This window comes from Balaenoptera musculus, chromosome 3 (genome assembly GCF_009873245.2).
Source record: "Balaenoptera musculus isolate JJ_BM4_2016_0621 chromosome 3, mBalMus1.pri.v3, whole genome shotgun sequence".
Taxonomy (NCBI): Eukaryota; Metazoa; Chordata; class Mammalia; order Artiodactyla; family Balaenopteridae; genus Balaenoptera; species Balaenoptera musculus.
The window spans coordinates 108,444,543-108,463,163 of NC_045787.1; the positions used below are offsets into that span (position 1 = coordinate 108,444,543).

Below are 18,621 nucleotides of genomic sequence, written 5' to 3' on the forward strand. Positions count from 1 at the left end.
ATCCTAGATAGGATCCTGAAACAGAAGAAAAGACGTTAGTGGAAAAACTGGTGAAACATGAATAAGGTCTGTAGTTTAGTTAACAGTTTAATACCAATGTTAATTTCCTGATTATCACCATTGTATTACAATTGTATAAGATAATATTTCAGAAAGCTGGATGGGAGGTATATGGGAACCCTTAGTATTACTTTTGCAACTTTTCTGCAAGTCTAAAATTCAAAATAAATGTTTTTAAAAAGTAAACCCATATGTACTTAAGCTACTTACTATTAGTCAGGTATGATGTGTAGCCAAAGGTCATCCTAATCAATGAATTTAGCTTAGAAATCATTCAAAAGAAAAAATACTTTGCTTTTCCAATATAGACAAGGGTTTCCCCTTGTGACATGAGGAAAAAGAATGTGAAATTTACCTAAAATTGCAGAGAGGTTTGAAAACTGTACTGCCTTCTCTATCGGTACTGCTTTACTGGTGTCCAAAAGAGTGGAATTCTTACATAGCATGTTTTCTTCCAACATGGGACACTCCCAATCTAAAAAAGCAGGGAGAAATGGCACAAAATTTTGAACAACAGCACACAAGTGGCACATTACCTTTTCCTCCTCAACTTAGGACCCCAGCCCATACCAAGCTATGGTAACTGAAGAAAGTTTGTGTGAGACAGAGGAAAAAAGACAAGCCTTGACGGCATCAGGATATTAAATAATCTTTGGGCTATCGCAGTGCCCTAATACTCTTATTTCCTTTTCCCCACTTTTCCCATTGTCCTCATATTATTATATCACATATTTAGTTAGGCCAATATTCAATGTAGACATTATGATGATAAATTGCCATAAAAATCCTAGTTTTTACTCTTGTGGTATACCATGACCACCTTTTGTTTTTCCTGAAGTCAATAAAAGTCTTGTTTGTTTAGTTTTCTCCATATTTTTCATCTATTTAATCCTAAACTCTACCAAATTGTATAAATCCATTCTGTTTATTCCATCCTCAGATGTTCTGAAATATCATAATGTTTAGTCTTGGTGTTTTTCATCTATTGTGCTAGGCACAGTACGGCCCTTTTAACCCAGAAATCATATTCTTTAGCTCTAGAAAGTGTTCTGGAATTGTATCTTTGATAATTTTCTTCCTTCTGTTTATTTCATTATCTTTTTCTGGAACTCCTATTATTTGATATTAGATTTCATATATTGCTTCTCTAACTTACCTTTTTTCTCCATTTTTTGTGTTTTCCTCCTGACTTTTTTTTTTTTTTTCTGGGAAATCTCCTCAACTTATCTTCTAATCCTTCTATTGAGTTTTCCATTTTGCTACTGCATTTAATTTGTTCTCTGAATATTCACCCCCTCTTTTTTTTTCACAGCATCCTATTCCTATTCAATGGATGCAATACACATTTTTTTATCTCAGTGAAGTTTTTTTTTCCAGTATCTTCCTTGTATTCCTATTTCTGCTTGGTTTCTTCTCTTATTTTTAATTTTATTATGGTGGGAACACTTAACATGAGACATACTCTCAAATTTGTAAGAGTGCAATAGAGTATTGTTGACTGTAGGCACAGTGCTGTGCAGATTTCTAGAACCTATTCATCTTGCATAACTGAAACTATACCTGTTGAATAGCAGCTCCCCACATCCCTTTCTTCCAGGGCCCTGGCAACCAACATTCTACTCTCTACTTCTATGAATTTGACTTCTTTAGATATCTCATACAGGTGGAATCATATAGTATTATTCTTCCTGTGACTGGCTTATTTCGCTTACCATAGTGTCCTCAAAGTTCTTCTATAGTGTTGCATATAGCAGGATATCCTTTTTTTTTTTTAACATCTGTATTGGAGTATAATTGCTTTACAATGGTGTGTTAGTTTCTGCTTTATAACAAAGTGAATCAGCTATACATATACATATACCCCAATATTCCTTCTTTTTTAAGGCTGAATAATATTCCATTGTATGAATATACTGTATTTTCTTTCTCCATTCATCCCTCAATGGTCACTTAGGTTGTTTCCACACTGGGTTATTGTGAAAAAGGCTGCAATGAACACGGGAGTGCAAATATATCTTCTAGATCCTGACTGCAATTAGTTTGAATAAATACCCAGAAGTGGGATTGCTGGATCATATATGATAGTTCTACTTCTAATTTTTTGAGTAACTGCCATACAGTGTTCCATTGCAGCTTCACCATTTTACATTCCCATCAACATGTACAAGGGCGTCCAATTTCTCCATATCCTTGCCAACACTTTTTTTTTTTAAATAATAACCATCCTAAGAGTTGTGAGGTGATATCTCACTATGGTCTTGATTTGCATTTCCCTAATGGTTAGTGATCTTTTCATATACCTGTTGGCAATGCAAATGTCTTCTTTGGGGGAAATGTCTATTCAAGTTCTTTGTCATTTTTTAATCAGGTTATTTGGATTTCTTTTCCTTTTGAATTGTGGGAGTTTCCAATATATTTTGGATATTAATCCTTTATCAGATATGTGGTTTGCAAATATTTTCTCCCTTTTTATAGGTTGCCTTTTCACCCTGTTGTTATTTCTTCTGTGCAGAAGCTTTTTAGTTTTATCAAGGCCCACTTGTCTAATTTTGCTTTTGTTGCCTGTGCTTTTGGTGTCACATAAAGAAATAACTGCCAAGACCAATTGTCATGAAGATTTTCCCCTATGTTTTCTCCTAGGAGTTTTACAGTTGCTGTTCTCACGTTTAAGTCCTTACTACATTTTGAGTTGACTTTTCTGTATGATATAAGGTATGGGTCCAATTTCATTCTTTTGTATGTGGATACCCAGTTTTGCCAACATCATTTGTTGAAGAGACTATTTCTCCCACATTGTGTATTCTTGGCACTCTTGTCAAAGATCAGGTGACCATATATTTATGGATTTAGTTCTGGGCCCTCTATTCTGTCCTACTGATCTATATGTCTGTATTGCCAGTACTATAATGTTATATTTACTGTAGCTTTGCAATATATTGATACTTTGAAATCAGTTAAGTGTTGATTTTCTGTCCAAATGTTCTATCCATTATTACAAGTGGGGGTACTGAAGTCTCCTACTATGATTGTATTGATGCCTATTCCTACCTTCATTTCCGTCAGTGTTTGCCTCATATGCTATGGGCTCTGATGTTGGGTGAATATTTATTCATAATTGTTACGTGTTCCTGATGAATTGACCCTTATATAATTATATAATGTCCTTCTTTGTCTCTTATAATAGTTATTGACTTAAAGTTTATTTTTATCTGATATAAGTATAGCCCCTCCTGCTCTCTTTTGGTCACCATTTGCATGGAGTATCTTTCCCCACCCATTTACTTTCAGTCCATGTGTGTCCTCAAATCTAAAATGAGTCTTTTGTAGACAGCATATGGCTGGATTTTTTTTCAATCTATTCAGCCACTCTTTGTCTTTTGATTGGGTTTAATCCACTTATACTTACAGTAATTACTGATAGAGAAGGACTATTACAATTTTGTTAATTGTTTTCTGTTTTGTAGTTCTTTTGCCTCTCTTTCCTCTCTTGCCATGTTCCTTTGTCTTTCACTGATTCTTTTATGTTGATATGCTTTGACTCCTTTCTATTTTTCTTTTGTTTACTCTATAGGCATTTTTTGTGTGTGTAGTTACCATGGGGCTTACACAAAACATAGTTTAAACGGTCTACTTTAAGCTGATAACAATTTAACAAAAACTCTACACTTTTACGTCACCCCTCAAACACACTTTGCAATACTGATGTTACAATTTACATCCTTTTATATGGTGTATCCATTAACATATTTTTATAGTTATATTTAATACTTTTGTCATTTAACTTTTATACTAGAATTGAAAGTGATTTATGTGTCACTGTTATAGTATTACTATATTTGTCTATATACTTACCAGTGAGTTTTATACTTTCATATGCTTTTATGTTGCTGTTTTAGAGTCCTTTGTTTCAACTTGAAAAACTCCCTCTAGCATTTCTTGTAAGGCAGGTCTAGTGATGATTAACTCCTTCAGCTTTTGTTTGTCTGGAAAATTCCTTATCTTCTCTTCATTTCTTAAGGACAGCTTTGCTGGTTAGAGTATTGTTGGTTGACAGTTTTTTTCTTTCAGCACTTTGTCTATAAAATTCCACTCCCTTCTTGCCTGCAAGGTTTCTCCTGAGAAATCCACTGATAGTCTAATGGGGTCCCCTTGTACATATCAAGTCGCTTTTTTAGTTGCTGCTTTCAAAATTCTCTTTTTGTCTTTGACTTTTGACAATTTGATTATGTGCACCCATGTGAATTTCTTTGGTTCATCTTATTTGAGGTTTGTTGGGGTTCCTAGGTCTGGATGTACATTTCCTTCCCCAGACTTAGGAAGTTTACAGCCACCATTTCTGTGAAAAAGCCTTCTGGTCCTTTCTCTTTCCCTCCCTTCCTACCTCCCTTTTCCCTATGGGACTCCCACAATCCATATACTGATCTGTTTTCTTAACAGAAATCTCAAACTTTCTTCATTCTTTTATATTCTTTTTCCTTTTTGCTCCCTGACTGGATAATTTCAAATGACTTATCTTTGAGTTTGCCAATTCTTTCTTCTGCTTGATCTAGTCCAATCTCTTTTACTAGGTTTTTTAAATTCATTTACTGTTTTTCTCAGCTCTAAGATTTCTTTTTGGTTAACTTTTTTCCTATCTCTTTCTTAAAATTCTCATTTTTTCCGTGCATTGTTCTCCTGAGCTCTTTATGAACATTTGTTGAACATCTTTATGACAATTATTTTGAATTCTTTGTCAGGTAGTTCATATATTTCCATTTAATTAGGGTCAGTTTCTAGAGCTTTATCTTATTCCCATTTTTAGGACCATGTTTCCCTGTTTCTTTTTCTTTAATGATTTGTGTTGGTATCTGCACATTAGAAAAAACAGCCACCTCTCCCAGTCTTCACAGATAGGCCTCGTACAGAAGACCTTCACCAATCTTCCCAACCAGAGATTCTGGGATCCTCTCAAACCTTCTTTCCAGTTCAAACCATAGTCTTTGTTCTTAGTGCCCATGAGGAATCTAGAATACACCAAGTCCCATCAGTGTTCCAAGACAGATGAGACAAAAACTATTCCTTTGAGCAGCCCCCGGAAATGTTGGAATGTTGGACACAGTCCAACTCTTTCCCACCCCAGAGAGAAGCTGGGATCTAGTGAATGTTTTTATGCTGGGACAAAATACTATCTTTGCTTCAGCACTCATCAGACTTCTAGAGTATGTCAGGTCCCATCAGCCCTCTGAGGCAGATAAGATAGTAGGCAATTCTTTGACCATTCCCAGAAAATTGAGAACTTTTGACACATGCTTCAGTCCTTTCCCTCCCTCCCTAGGGAGAAGCTGGGAGCTGAAGGTTTCCTGCCAACCTGTGCTGGGGGTGTGAATTATGGTGAAAGGGTGTCTTGAATTTTCCTACTGGCTTCTCTGGGTGAGGGGGGGCTGCGTTGGGTCTTTGTTGCTGTGCGCAGGCTTTCTCTAGTTGCGTTGAGTGGGGGCTACTCTTCTTCGTTGTGGTGCACGGGCTTCTCATTGTGGTGGCTTCTCTTGTTGCTGAGCATGGGTTCTAGGTGTGCGGGCTTCAGTAGTTGTGGCTCGCGGGCTCTAGAGCATAGGCTCAGTACTTGTGGCACATGGGCTTAGTTGCTCCATGGCATGTGGGATCTTCCCGGGCCAGGGATCAAACCCGTGTCCCCTGCATTGGCAAGTGGATTCTTAACTACTGTGCCACCAGGGAAGTCCTTCCTACTGCCTTTGATGTGACTGGTCTTAAGCTTGCCTGGGGTACAGGAGCCCCTCAGCTAGTTTTTAGATTTCTCACAAAGGGAATTAGTCCATGTATTGTTGAATTGGTGTGTCCCTGGGGGAAGGCAGGTCTAGGGTTTCCTATTCCAACACCTTACTGACTCACTACCATATTTTGCTTTGTTCTGATCTCTATGTTTTATGTTAGAGGGTTTTCTCAGAAGTCTAGTAGTCCTTGGCTCTCTGCTCATATTTAAGAGGGGGCCCTAAATGGCTAAGTGGGATCTCTATGGCTTAGAAGTATTTTACAAGCCACATTGAAAACTTTTCTGGGATACTATGGTATTGTACAAACTAACTTGTTTCTGGGGTATTCCCATTGTTGACTTAGGACTCAGTTTTTTCAATTCTGCTTTATCAGACCATTTGCTCTCTAGCTTTCCAAACTTTATGCTTTATTCTTTCCCATTCTCTTTACTCTTATGTGCTTATGTCTTTTTTAAAAAGCCATTGCACAAAGTTGTGGAGGAAGGCATGTGTTCAATCTGCATCATTAACCAAAGGCTCTTAATTATACATATAGTAAATGTAAATAACTCTTAATTTGTAGAAAAAATTCAGACAGGGAGATGGTCTAGTCAACCTTTTAGTTATTGAAAAGTAAGAGAAGTACAGGAAATAAAAGATAGCCCATAGTTCAAGAGAACAAGTATACATATGTTATGTGCAAAACTGCTTACTAACTGGATATGTATTACATGTAAATGCTAATCTCTTCATCCTTCCCTGATCTGAGGGCTTTTGATCTATAGTCCTATGTGACTGAGAATGGAACACAATGGATAGCAGGCAGAAGAAGGTTTTGGTGGAAGATAAGTATACCTCCTGAAAAGGAACGTTATTCATTGCAGGATTTGTGGACAAAGGAGCAATCTCTATAGTGGAGCAAATTAAGGTTGAAATTATTTTCTCACCTAAATAATCTGATCCTCTGAAGAGTTCAGGCGATGGGAAGCTACTTAAACTCTCTTCAAAACTCTTGTATTCTGTATAAGAGTCTGTGATTGAGTAACTTAGAAGAGAGCTAGAAATATCATGCTGTAAACTTAGTCCTGTAGAATAAACAAACAAACAAAAAGGGTAAAATGTTTCAACAGTAAACAGATTCAAAATCCTAAGAATTCAAAGTTGTAGAAATGTACATGCAGTTGTATACTAATAATGTAAAATTACACATACAACTGAAAAGGCATATTATTTTACACAATCTTAAATTGTACTTTAATCTGAGAAAATAATTCTGTATTTGATATGGAGAAAATGTAGTATAAACCTTTTCCATTGTTTTTCAAAGTTTTATAATTTATTCCTTCCCTACTTTGGTTCAGTTATAATTCTTGGCTCAAAAATGCAAGTTTTATCAACTATACTTCAATAAAAAATAAATATAAATAAATAAAATGTATACCTAATTTTTTAAATGCAAGTTTTATATAAAAGTAACCCAATAACTGTAAGCTAACTAGCTGAGAAGAAGAAACAGTGATTCTAGTTATTCCATTTAAAAAACAATGAGCATGGGCTTCCCTGGTGGCGCAGTGGTTGGGAGTCTGCCTGCCAATGCAGGGGACGCGGGTTCGAGCCCTGGTCTGGGAGGATCCCGCGTGCCGCGGAGCGGCTGGGCCCGTGAGCCACGGTTGCTGAGCCTGAGCGTCTGGAGCCTGTGTTCCGCAACAACAGAGGCCACGATAGTGAGAGGCCTGCGCACCGTGATGAAGAGTGGCCCTCACTTGACACAACTGGAGGGAGCCCTCGCACAGAAACGAAGACCCAACACAGCCATAAATAAAATAAATAAATAAATAATTTTTTAAAAAAACAAAAAACAATGAGCATAAACAGAGACTCAAAGGAACATAGATCAAAGGAACTGAACAGAGAGCCCAGAAATAGACTCACACATATAAGAGTAACTGATTTTTGACCAAGATGCAAAGGCAAGTCAGTGGAGAAAGCATATTCTTTTAAACAAATTATGTTGGAACTGGATATCCATATGCAAAAGCAAAACAAAACAACTTGCATTCATACCTTCCATCATATAAAAAATTAACTCTAAATGCATCATGATTCTAAATGCAAATCCTAAAACTACAAAACTTCTAGAAAAAAACACAGGAGAAAATCTTCATGACAATGAGTTAGGCAAAGATTTATTTGATATAACACTAAAAGGATGATTCATAAAACAACAGCAGTGATAAACTGGACTTCATCAAATTTTAAACCTTTTATTTGAAAGAGATGGTTAAGGTGAGAAGACAAGCCATAGATTAAGAGAAAACATTTGTAAATGGACTGGAATCCAAAATATAAAGAACTCCGAAAACTCAGTAATAAGAAAACAAACATCTCAGTAGGAAATTGGGGTAAATATCTGAACAGAAAATCTCCCAGAATCGGAGGTCTTAAAGTCATCCCTGTGAGAGTAGACTAGAATGAAAACCTTTCCAATAAATGGGATAGAACTTAGTATTTATTTGAAGAACCAGAAGATTTAGTAAGGAAAGGGAAAATATACTCTGCTATAGTCAGCCAGCATTTATCAAACACTTCCAACATGATAAAACAGAGGTCAACGATAATAGAAACTGTCGGGGTGTGGGGTAAGGGATGAAAGGAGAGCATTACTCTGAAAACCCATTATCTTCTGCCCTGCCCTATCTATACCTATCTCTGCTCATCCATTACCTACCTGAGACAACTAACTCTTTATCCTTCCCATTTTGACCTTATCACACCCTTCTCTTCCACTCCAACCCCCTCCTTAAAGTTGACAATTGTTTCCTACCTGGCCACCTCCTCCAGCCACCAGTGCAACACTTAAATTGACTGACTCAAGTTACCATCCTTCTTCACCTCTTCAGACGTCAGAGGTAAGTTATGCCTCTAAGTATCTTTTGCTTCCCCTATTTCAGCTGCCCTAGAGTGTCCTTCCCTGTCCTTGCTACTTTTTACTTTTCTCACTCTGTCTTCATCCTTCTCACCGACATGTTGCTACATCTCTCGTGCCTTCCACCTCTCAAAATTCCATGAATACCACTCGCAGGAGAGCTAACCCTTCCACCAAACCCAGAACTCAAGCCAGGCTTGGAAATTAGGAAAGCCCTGTACTCACCATCTAGGTAGTTTGGTAGAGAAAAGAATAAACAAATGTTCCTGATTATAACAGTAGAAAGTTGTTTCTGGTGTCACAAGTTAGAAATGTAAATGCACTTAAAATTACATTTATATCAAATTATACCATACATTTAAAAAAGTCAAATAGTTCTACAAGGCTTTTATCAAAAACCTCTTGTTTCATAACCCCCATCATAATGAAACAACTGTTTTCAACCCTATTAACTCTATTGTTTCTTTTAATATCTTCCTCTATATTTTTAAATTAAATGTATTCAATGATTCTATCATTATGACTGCTTAAATATATTTAGAGCTGAGCCATGTACTATGAGCTATATTATTTATATCACCTTTTTGCTACAAGTTTTTGTTTTTCCTTTGAGTTATTGATAACCTAATTTTTAATTAGTTTTCTAAGTACCCATTTCATCCCAACTTTTTGCAAAAGTGTAAATTTCCTCTCAACAATTTTTTTTAAATGCCAGGTTATCTATCAGTTCTTTTCTTTTTCTTTTCTTTTCTTTCCTTCCTTCCTCCTTCCCTGCCTCTCTCTCTCTCCTCCTCTTTCCTTCTTTTTTTTTTCTCTTTTTTAAAAAAATATTGCTACTGGAGATCTCAATACACTTGCTCAAATTTGGACTGGTTATCCTCTAGACATGCTGCACACATGTCTTCCCGGGATTTCACTTTACCATGATCCTAAGAAATTCTTTCACGTATTTTATGTATTAGAGCCTCTGACTTCTGGATCTCATGATTTCTTCTTTATTGATTTACTTTCTGGTTTTGCTGGACTATCTTCTTCATTTCTTGAGAAAAGGTGCATGGAAGACCTGTCTAAAAAATTTCTTTATACTATCTTCACACTTGAGTGATTGTTTAGCTGAGTACAGAATTCTAGACCAGTATATTTAAAAAACTGATTGCATTTTTTAGTGTTTGACAGATTTAAACCTCACTGCTCCATGTTCCCCTTCTGCCCCATATCTGTACAAGCTGATAAGCCCTGGTGCTCCATCTTCTGGCAACACCAGCAAGTTAAAACCTCACCCCAGCCCCACCCTCTAACCACCTAAAAACCCCAACACAGTCTCCTTTCCCTGCTCTCTCAAGTCATTTTCAGTCCTGCTCAGGAGACACCCTCCTCTCTAGAAGGCTTCATTATATCAGTAATAAACCTTTCCATACCCTCCTGGTATGTGAGTGGCATCATTAACCTTAAAATTGGAAACAAATTTTGAGTGGGAATCTATCCTGTCTCTGGAAAACTGAAGGATTTCTCTCTTTATCCTGAGGATTTTTAAATTACATAACGTTGTGCCTTGGTGTGGGTCTTTTTCATTCATTGTGATGGGCAGTTGGTGCGCTCTTTCAATATGTACACTCATAACCATTTTTAATTCTAGAAAAATTTCTAGTTTTATGTGTTTAATAATTCCCTTTCCGTTTACTTTATAATATCTGGAACTACTATTTTTCAGATGTTAGAATGCCTAGACTTAGCTTATAATTATTTTTCTTTTTAAAATAGCAGCTTTATTGAAATACAATTCATATTCCATAAATCCCAATCTTTTAAAGTATACAATTCGGTGGTTCTTTAGTATACTCATAGAGTTGGGTCACCACTATTTCTATCTTTTATCGTCTCTTTAATGTCTGTTCAACTTTTGGAATATTTCCTTAAATTCATCACCCAATCCTTCATAGAATGTTTTCCTAATTCCATGTTACTATTTTTTAAGAATTCTTTTTGTTCTCTGAATGCTCCTTTTTATAGTAGCCTGCACTTGTTTCAGGGACACACTTTTTCATCATCCTGAGGATAATAATGAAAATATGGCTTAGAAGTTTTTTTCTTTGCATTGTCTGTGTCCTTCAAGTTTCTTTTTATTTGGTATCTAACTTTTATTTTAAATATTTTCTTTAAATGCCTGGTAATTCTTGAATGTTTAAGAATGAGGCACTAGGACTCCCCTGGTGGCACAGTGGTTAAGAATCTGCCTGCCAATGCAGGGGACATGGGTTTGAGCCCTGGTCCGGGAAGGTCCCACATGCCGCGTAGTAATTAAGCCTGTGCACCACAACTACTGAGCCTGCGCTCTAGAGCCTGCGAGCCACAACAACTGAGCCTGCATGCCACAACTACTGAAGCCCGCATGCCTAGAGCCAGTGCTCCGCAACGAGAAGCTACCAGAATGAGAAGCTCGCGCACCGCAAGGAAAAGTAGCCCCCGCTTGCCGCCAACTAGAGAAAGCCCGTGCGCAGCCACAAAGACCCAATGCAGCCAAAAATAAATAAATAAATAAATAAATATTTAAAAAAAAAAAAAAAGAATGAGGCAACTAAATAGCAGTTGGAAACTCTGGATTCATAAGTGGGGTTTAGGAAGTAGTGGGCTTTACTGAAGGGTATTTGGACACGGACCAGGTCATTACTGCCAGAAAATAGGTCTTCTCCGAAAGAGGAATCCTCCAGTCCCTTAACTGGGGTGTATTTTCCTGAGTGGGGTAAGGAGTCTGGGGTAAGTAAACAGATTTTAGTTAATTCCCTTCCCTCCTCCTCCCACCACCTCCCACTGCTAGTTTTCAATACAGCACCCCTGCCCTCAGCAGTACTGAGCATCCCTGTGTCCAGACCCTTTGCTTCAATGTCTCTGGACTGCCATGGTGGGAAAAAGAGTAGCTGCCTGGCTACATAGTGTTGGGGAAGGGATCACAGCATCTAATTGCTACTTTTAAAGATTTCCAAAAATCCTATTTTCAACATTAACTCTACCTATTCCTTCAGGAGTATGTGATGCCTCTAATTTCTGAAACTTCAGCCTGCCTCAGTTTGCTTCTTGGTTTGTTCTAGGTATCTAGGTTTCAGCCTTTTTTTTTTTTCTTCTGTCTGTTAGGCCTATTATAATTTATTCATCTACCTTCCAGATTCCAAACTTTTGCTGATTATCTCTTGTCAGCTGAGGTCTCTTTTTCTCTATGTTGTGGATTCATGCCTTTTTTAATGCCTTTATTGGTATTTTAGTGAGGTTTCAGAAGGGAGAAGTAAACGTATATGTTCAATCCTGCATATTAAATATGAAATCCTGAGTTAATTTTAATCATATTGCAAAATTACTAGATTCCAAGACAGAATTAAAACAATTAATTATATGTTAAATAGAATTCTGTGGGCTGCTCAAAACCTAACCATTTATATTTTATTATAGTATAAAGTATTCTAGGTCTCAAATATCAATCAACAAATGAACTCAGAATACAACCAGTTTGTTAATTAGAGACAGTCTATTTTCTATTTCCGCATACCTTTCACACGTCAATTTGATAAAGCTAGTAACCAAGGACATTTATCATACATTTAAACTACAATTTTAAAAAATACTGATTATGGTAAAATTGTTTATTTCCTCTAAATAGAGTAGAAAACTCATTCAACAAGCATTTCAAACTATTTTATGTCCCAAGAGTGGAATAGGAAGATAAAAGGTAGTGCTTATTTTCAATAGCTTTAGGGCCTAGAGGAACAAAAACAATTATACTGCTGTCCTGAGTCCTATGGCAGTGCCATAGAATTACCAGGATAGAACAACTCATCTAAAAAGACAGAACAGCAGTCAGGAGAGGCTTCCCAGTAGAGACAGCACCTGAATCTATTTTTGAAGAACTAGCAGAAGTTAACCAGGCAAAGAGGGGAGAAGAAGGAGGGAAAAGCATTTGCTGAGTAACTCCCATGTTCTTTTGCACTATATTTTAAGAAAATTCCTCTATTCTATTTTCTAGCTAGCTAATTTAATCTTCAGCTGAATACATCTCAATATTAGGTTAATTTATTGTTCTAAAATTTGATGATATTTTTAGTTTCCAGGGACTAAAATTTTTTTTTATAGCAGCCTGTTATATTATGGATTCAACGGCCTCTTGTCTCTAAAGAGATATTTAAAGTTTTCTACCATTTCCCTCAGGTGTTAATTCTTTTGTTTGTTGCATTTGTGGCCTCTCTTCCATGGCACTGATTTTCTTCAAAGATTTGACTGTTTCTGATTGTCTGTTCATATCTCTATTTGAGAATCTGTTTGTATGGCACAGAGTATAAATTCTGAAACAACAACCTACCTCTGGAGATTTTAGAAGAGTGATGAGACATTCTTGGAACTTACGGTCTAGGTGGGGATGTCCTCCTGTATTTTCCAGGTATTGTAGGTTACATGGGGACACTGCCCTATTTGGCTAGTATCCACATTGGAAGTCTCTTATATCAGAATTCCCACTTCAGAGAGCCATAATGTATCTTTTTCCTGGGCTTAACAACCATAAGCATAATCTATATTTTTAACTTTTTTGCCCCTCTGCTCTCTGTGTGGCAATCTGGAGTTACTTCAGACTCCCTTCTGTTTCTCACTCCAGCTCCAACATTGACCCTAAGGAGCCAAAGTGAAGACTTAGTTCACTTTGCTTGGCAGTAATTCCTAGGGTTTTGACCTGGCAGCAGGCACTGGGAGCTGCCAGTGTTTCCAATGTAAGAAGGGGATGAGAAGAGAGACAGGTCATACAGTGCCAGAATGTAGTGCTTAATCCACCACCTTGACAACTCCTTCAGGGTCCCATCTATTACAGTGTTTTGCGTTTATTGACCAAGTGTTTTGAGTTAAGTGTATCTCCAGAGCTATTCTTACCTCTGCAGTGGTTTTTCTCTGCTCTTCATATATTCATCAGCCAGATCTCATCTGTTTTTAAGAATTCCTCAGTATTTCTGGTGTGGTAATGGCATCCTTTCTTGTTTTCAAAAATAACTTCAATTACACCAAACTTCTATCAGTAGCCCTCCATATCCAACTGCCTATTTGACATTACTACTACTAAGATGTCTATCTTAAACACACCCATAACTTAATATATTAAAAAGAGAATTTATGATCTTTCCCTCAAACAAGGTTTTTTCAGTGAATGCTACCACCTTATACTCAGTTATGCAAGCCAGAAACACGTGTCATCTTTGATACCTCCATCTTCTTCACTCTTCATTTGCCAAATTCTGTCAATTTCATTTCCTACAACAGCCATAAGATACGCCCACTTCCTTCCATTTCCAATGTCATCCCATAGTACAAAGAGCCATCATTCCTCCCCTTAACTACTGCAATAGCCTCCCAACTGGTCTATTTACATCTACTCCTACTTTTTTCATTACTGTAGCGAATACGTTCATATCATTCCCTATTTAAAAAACTTCAGCGGCTTCTGCTGCTCCAAAGGTAACCATCAGTATCTTTGGCATGGCCTATAAGGCTATGCAAAGCCTCAGTCTGTCCAACCTTGTCTTATTATCACACTTCCTCGTCTCTACTTTAGCCACACTGGCCTTCCTTCAGTTCACTGAACACAAAATGCTGTCCCACGTTAGGGTCTTTGCACATGCTGTTCCCTCTGCCTGGATTTCTCTTTATTCACCTCTCTTTATAGTTAAGCTCTTTTCTTCAGATCTCAATTAAATTGCCATTCCCTCATGGAAGTTTTCCCTAATCTCTTCAACTAAATTCAGTTACACTCAAGTTAACCTCACTTTTGTAGCACTTATCGCAATTATAATTTACTGGTGTGTGCTTGAAGGCTTTGAGGATGAAGTCTACAGCACAGGCCGAAGGATTCAACTTGGACCAGGAGAAAGACATCTCTTCCACTGAGATGGGAAGATAAGGCAGAGATACAAATGGATGCTTATGTTTGTAAGAAAGCAAGTTGAAGAAGTTCACATTGCCAGTCTTACCTGATACTCGTTCACTATTTGATAAACTACTATCAACCTGGAGGTCATCTGTCACTGACTCCTATATGAAATAAGAATTAAAGATATAACACAAATTATGAGATGGAATATTTTTATATTATAATATTATAACACATTGATTTGGTTATTTTGAAAATGCAAAACTAATATCAACTTTGTATATCAGTTTCATATGTAATACATTCTTTCAGCTTATTGATACAGATGTAGTTTGATATTTAATATTAAATCTTAAAATATAATATTATGGACATATCTAGGGAGTCAACAATATACTAGTCAACTAACTATTGTGGGATAAACCAGCAACTAGAAAATGAAGATGAATATTTTCTGATACCCTAAGTAGGAAAGAACTTTTTCCCTCTAAATATGAAAGCAAAATAAATCAAAAGAAAATGATTGATAAATAAGTCTAAAATACCAAAAATAAAATTAAAGGCAAACAAATGTGGAAATATTTGTAACATGTGTGTGTAAAAGTACAACTATCTTCAATATATAATGAATAAGTATTTCACCAAAAAATCACACAAATGGCCAATAAAATGAGAAAAAATATCAACTTTACTAGCATTCAAAGAAATGGAAAGTAAAACAACATGCTACTTTTCATCTATCAAATATCTATCTACCTATCGATAGGTAGATAGATAGATATTTTAAGTTTCAGATAAGATGGTGCCAACTGGCCAACATGAATCAAAACTTTAAATATAATCCAACCCTTGACCCACTGCAACGTATTTGTCTTAGGATAACAATCTGAGGTACACACAAAAAATTTCTGTGGTAGGATATCTACTGATATCTAAAACAGCAAAACCTTAGAAACAATCTCAATCCCCCAACCACAGAAAAATAGTTATACAAATTACAGTATACCTATGTATAAGACAAAGCACTATGCAGACACTAAAAACCATATTTTTGAAGATTACTTAATGTTAGAGGAATTTACACAATAAGATAATTTGTAAAAAAATTTTTTAAAGGCACAGAAAAAAAGGAATGGAAGGAAAAATACAAAACTTAAAAGAAACTGCTTAAACGTTTTTTTGCATAGTCTGAATAATCTATTAGGGACACAACACTGTTAAAATCTCGGGAAAAGCCTTTTTAAAAAAAATGCCTTTAGGGCTTCCCTGGTGGCGCAGTGGTTGAGAATCTGCCTGCCAATGCAGGGGACACAGGTTCGAGCCCTGGTCTGGGAAGATCCCACATGCCGCGGAGCAACTGGGCCCATGAGCCACAACTACTGAGCCTGCGCGTCTGGAGCCTGTGCTCCGCAACGAGAGGCCGCGATGGTGAGAGGCCCGCGCACCACGATGAAGAGTGGCCCCCACTTGCCGCAACTAGAGAAAGCCCTCGCACAGAAACGAAGACCCAACACAGCCATAAATAAATAAAATTTTAAAAACAAACAAACAAAAAACAAAAGAACAAAAACTTAAAAAAAAATGCCTTTTATTAAAACTGCCCTCCCCCAAAAAACATGTCAAAGAGAAATATGCAAGCCAAAATGCTGGATTGTGACTATCCAATTTAATGCTAATGTCAGATGAGTCACAAGCAATTTTTAAAATCTAAGTTTCTCCAAACTACTGCTACACATCTTTAAAATACTGTACAGAATCCACATTAAATACAGTAGATCAGGAAGTTATATAATATTCTAATGATGATGAATCCTCTGTTTCTAACTGTTAATGCAAAGTCAGATGAGGAAACATGAAAATGGCTTTGAAATGTTTAAGTGCTACCAAACATTAGAGAATTACTAAGAAACACTTTATATCTGTCACACAGAAAATTAGCCAGTAATGAATATTTCTTAAATTTTTGTCAAAAGAAAGAAAAAACAAAAATGCATGGCTATGAGTCTACCAGAATCATTAATTCAAGGCCCTGTCTGAAGATACAGCATCAATGTTTATAAAAACACTAGAAAGCTATGTAGTCTCTATAGAACAAAGACCATATTATACTTTCATCCGGAGGTACATCAGGTACCACTGGTCTCTACCTTAAGCTTATCCAAGGACCATAGGAGAAACATACATACACTCAATGGAGCAATCTTCTCATCCTGGGCTTCTTCACTAGTGCTATTTTCATGCAGGCTTTTCTCTCCTGTACCTCTTAACTGAGTGCTAACAAACAAACAACACAATTAGTTTGCACCGTCTGGACTTGGCTCTCCACGTCCCTGATCACTATTCACACTGTTATAATCTGAAAAGCTCTGTGGGGACATAATTAACAAGAAGTAAGGAACACAGCAGGTGAATTGTATCAATAACCAATTGATGCCACGAATGCTTTCCCGGAGGTTTTTTAGGCAACTTGGTAAAACTTCCTTTTTTTTTTTTTTTTTTTTTTACTATATCTCTTTCCTAAGTCAAATTTCTGGCTCTGTGTTCGGAGAACAGTGAAATCAGAACACACTATTTTCTTCACTGACTCTTAGAATGAGAGGCTATTAGGAGAAAATCAGGATTGAAATTTTGAGGTGGCCAGAGGCATGGGGCTGTTACTCGTGGATACGCACCTCCGTGGCCCAGAGCTGCTACCTCCCAGCCGACTCCGCTCTGATTTCTCCGTGATTCTCTGCAAACCGCGCGTTTTGCCACTTCTTTTCAGGCCTAAGAGAGGGTGACACGCTTCAGGGCAAAAGCCTTGGAGGCCTGCCCGCGGGCCTCGGAGCTCCCTGGGGCTGAGGCCCAGCCCACCCCGCGTCCCACTCCGTAGGCCAGCCCCGCGGCGCTTACAGTGGGCAGAGAGCTTCCGGCCGGGCCCTGACGGGTCCTCCGCCTTAGCCGGGGCACCTAGATCTGGCGTTGGGGTTAGGTTGAGCCTATGGCCAGCCCGCTTTTTGCGGGTATAGACCCGTAGTGACCACATTGCCACCCCACCGCCAGGCCTCGGAGGGCTCTTGGCCCTCGATGGCCTGTCTCGTCTTCTTCCTGAGGAACCGAGCTACACCGGAGGGAACCAGCGTCCAGGCCTGGCCGGCGGGGCAGCCCGAGAGGAATGAAAGAGGTGAGAAGAAAACAACAAGCCCACAGCGCCGACCCCCACGCTGGTCTGGAAACCGCCTCACTCCCGCCTTTTTATCTCCGAGGAGTCGCGCGGTGGCTTCTGGGAAGACACAGTGAAGTGGCGGCGCCCCGCCCTCCTGGAGGCGCAGCGCCAGGGAACTTGGTGGTGGACGGGGGGCGGGGGGGCCTGGACTTCCCTCGCCTCGTGTTGAAGGGAAAATTAATGGAAAAAGACTTTTCCTCGTCCAGGAGGTTGTTCTTTTGCTTTTCATTTTCTCATTAGTCTGATGGGCCCAACACCTGGTACTGATGCCTGTGGGCCGCTCTCCTTAGCAACGTTACCAGGAAGGCCATGGTAATGGAGTTTGAAGTCTCTAAGCACATGGAGTCTAGCTGGGGGTCAGCTTGACTCAGTGCAGGAAGGTCAGAGAGGAATGAAAGCACGTTATGGTGACGGGGAGTGTCCTGAGCAATCAACTTCAGTCCGTGGGGCCGCCAATTTACTCGGGGCGGGGGCGGGGGCGGGGCATGGTACTTGTGAGTCTAACCAGGCATTAGAAGAGCTTAGGTTCCAGGAGGTTTCTTCTCAGGGACAAGCAGAATCCCTTAGCCCCTGCCTAGAAGCTACCTCCTGGACATCTCTGGGCAGCCTTGTGGTTAAGGTAGTGAGTTCCACAAGGGATGCCCTCCTAGTGCCCTGAGGCTCAGCTCTTTTGCTCTGCCCAAAGGGAGTAACATAGGAATGACCATTCATTCTCTCCATACACCCAGGTTGAACCATCTGGGTGCATCTGATAAACATATTGTGCATATCATAACCATCTTCT

The 18,621-nt window shown here is 38.3% G+C and overlaps 1 protein-coding gene across 1 annotated transcript in view; it reads right to left on the minus strand.

Moving 5' to 3' along the window:
* Positions 1–17,657, minus strand: part of MEIKIN (meiotic kinetochore factor) — a 130,207-nt gene extending 112,550 nt beyond the window's left edge. Inside the window, exons 1-6 of the mRNA XM_036847283.1 lie at positions 17,546–17,657; positions 17,305–17,398; positions 16,819–16,906; positions 14,733–14,793; positions 6,758–6,895; positions 416–535 (exon numbers count right to left, since the gene is read on the minus strand). Coding sequence (XP_036703178.1) covers positions 416–535; positions 6,758–6,895; positions 14,733–14,793; positions 16,819–16,906; positions 17,305–17,398; positions 17,546–17,657 — 613 coding nt within the window. The remainder of the gene's footprint in view (positions 1–415; positions 536–6,757; positions 6,896–14,732; positions 14,794–16,818; positions 16,907–17,304; positions 17,399–17,545) is intronic.
* Positions 17,658–18,621: the final 964 nt, after the last annotated feature.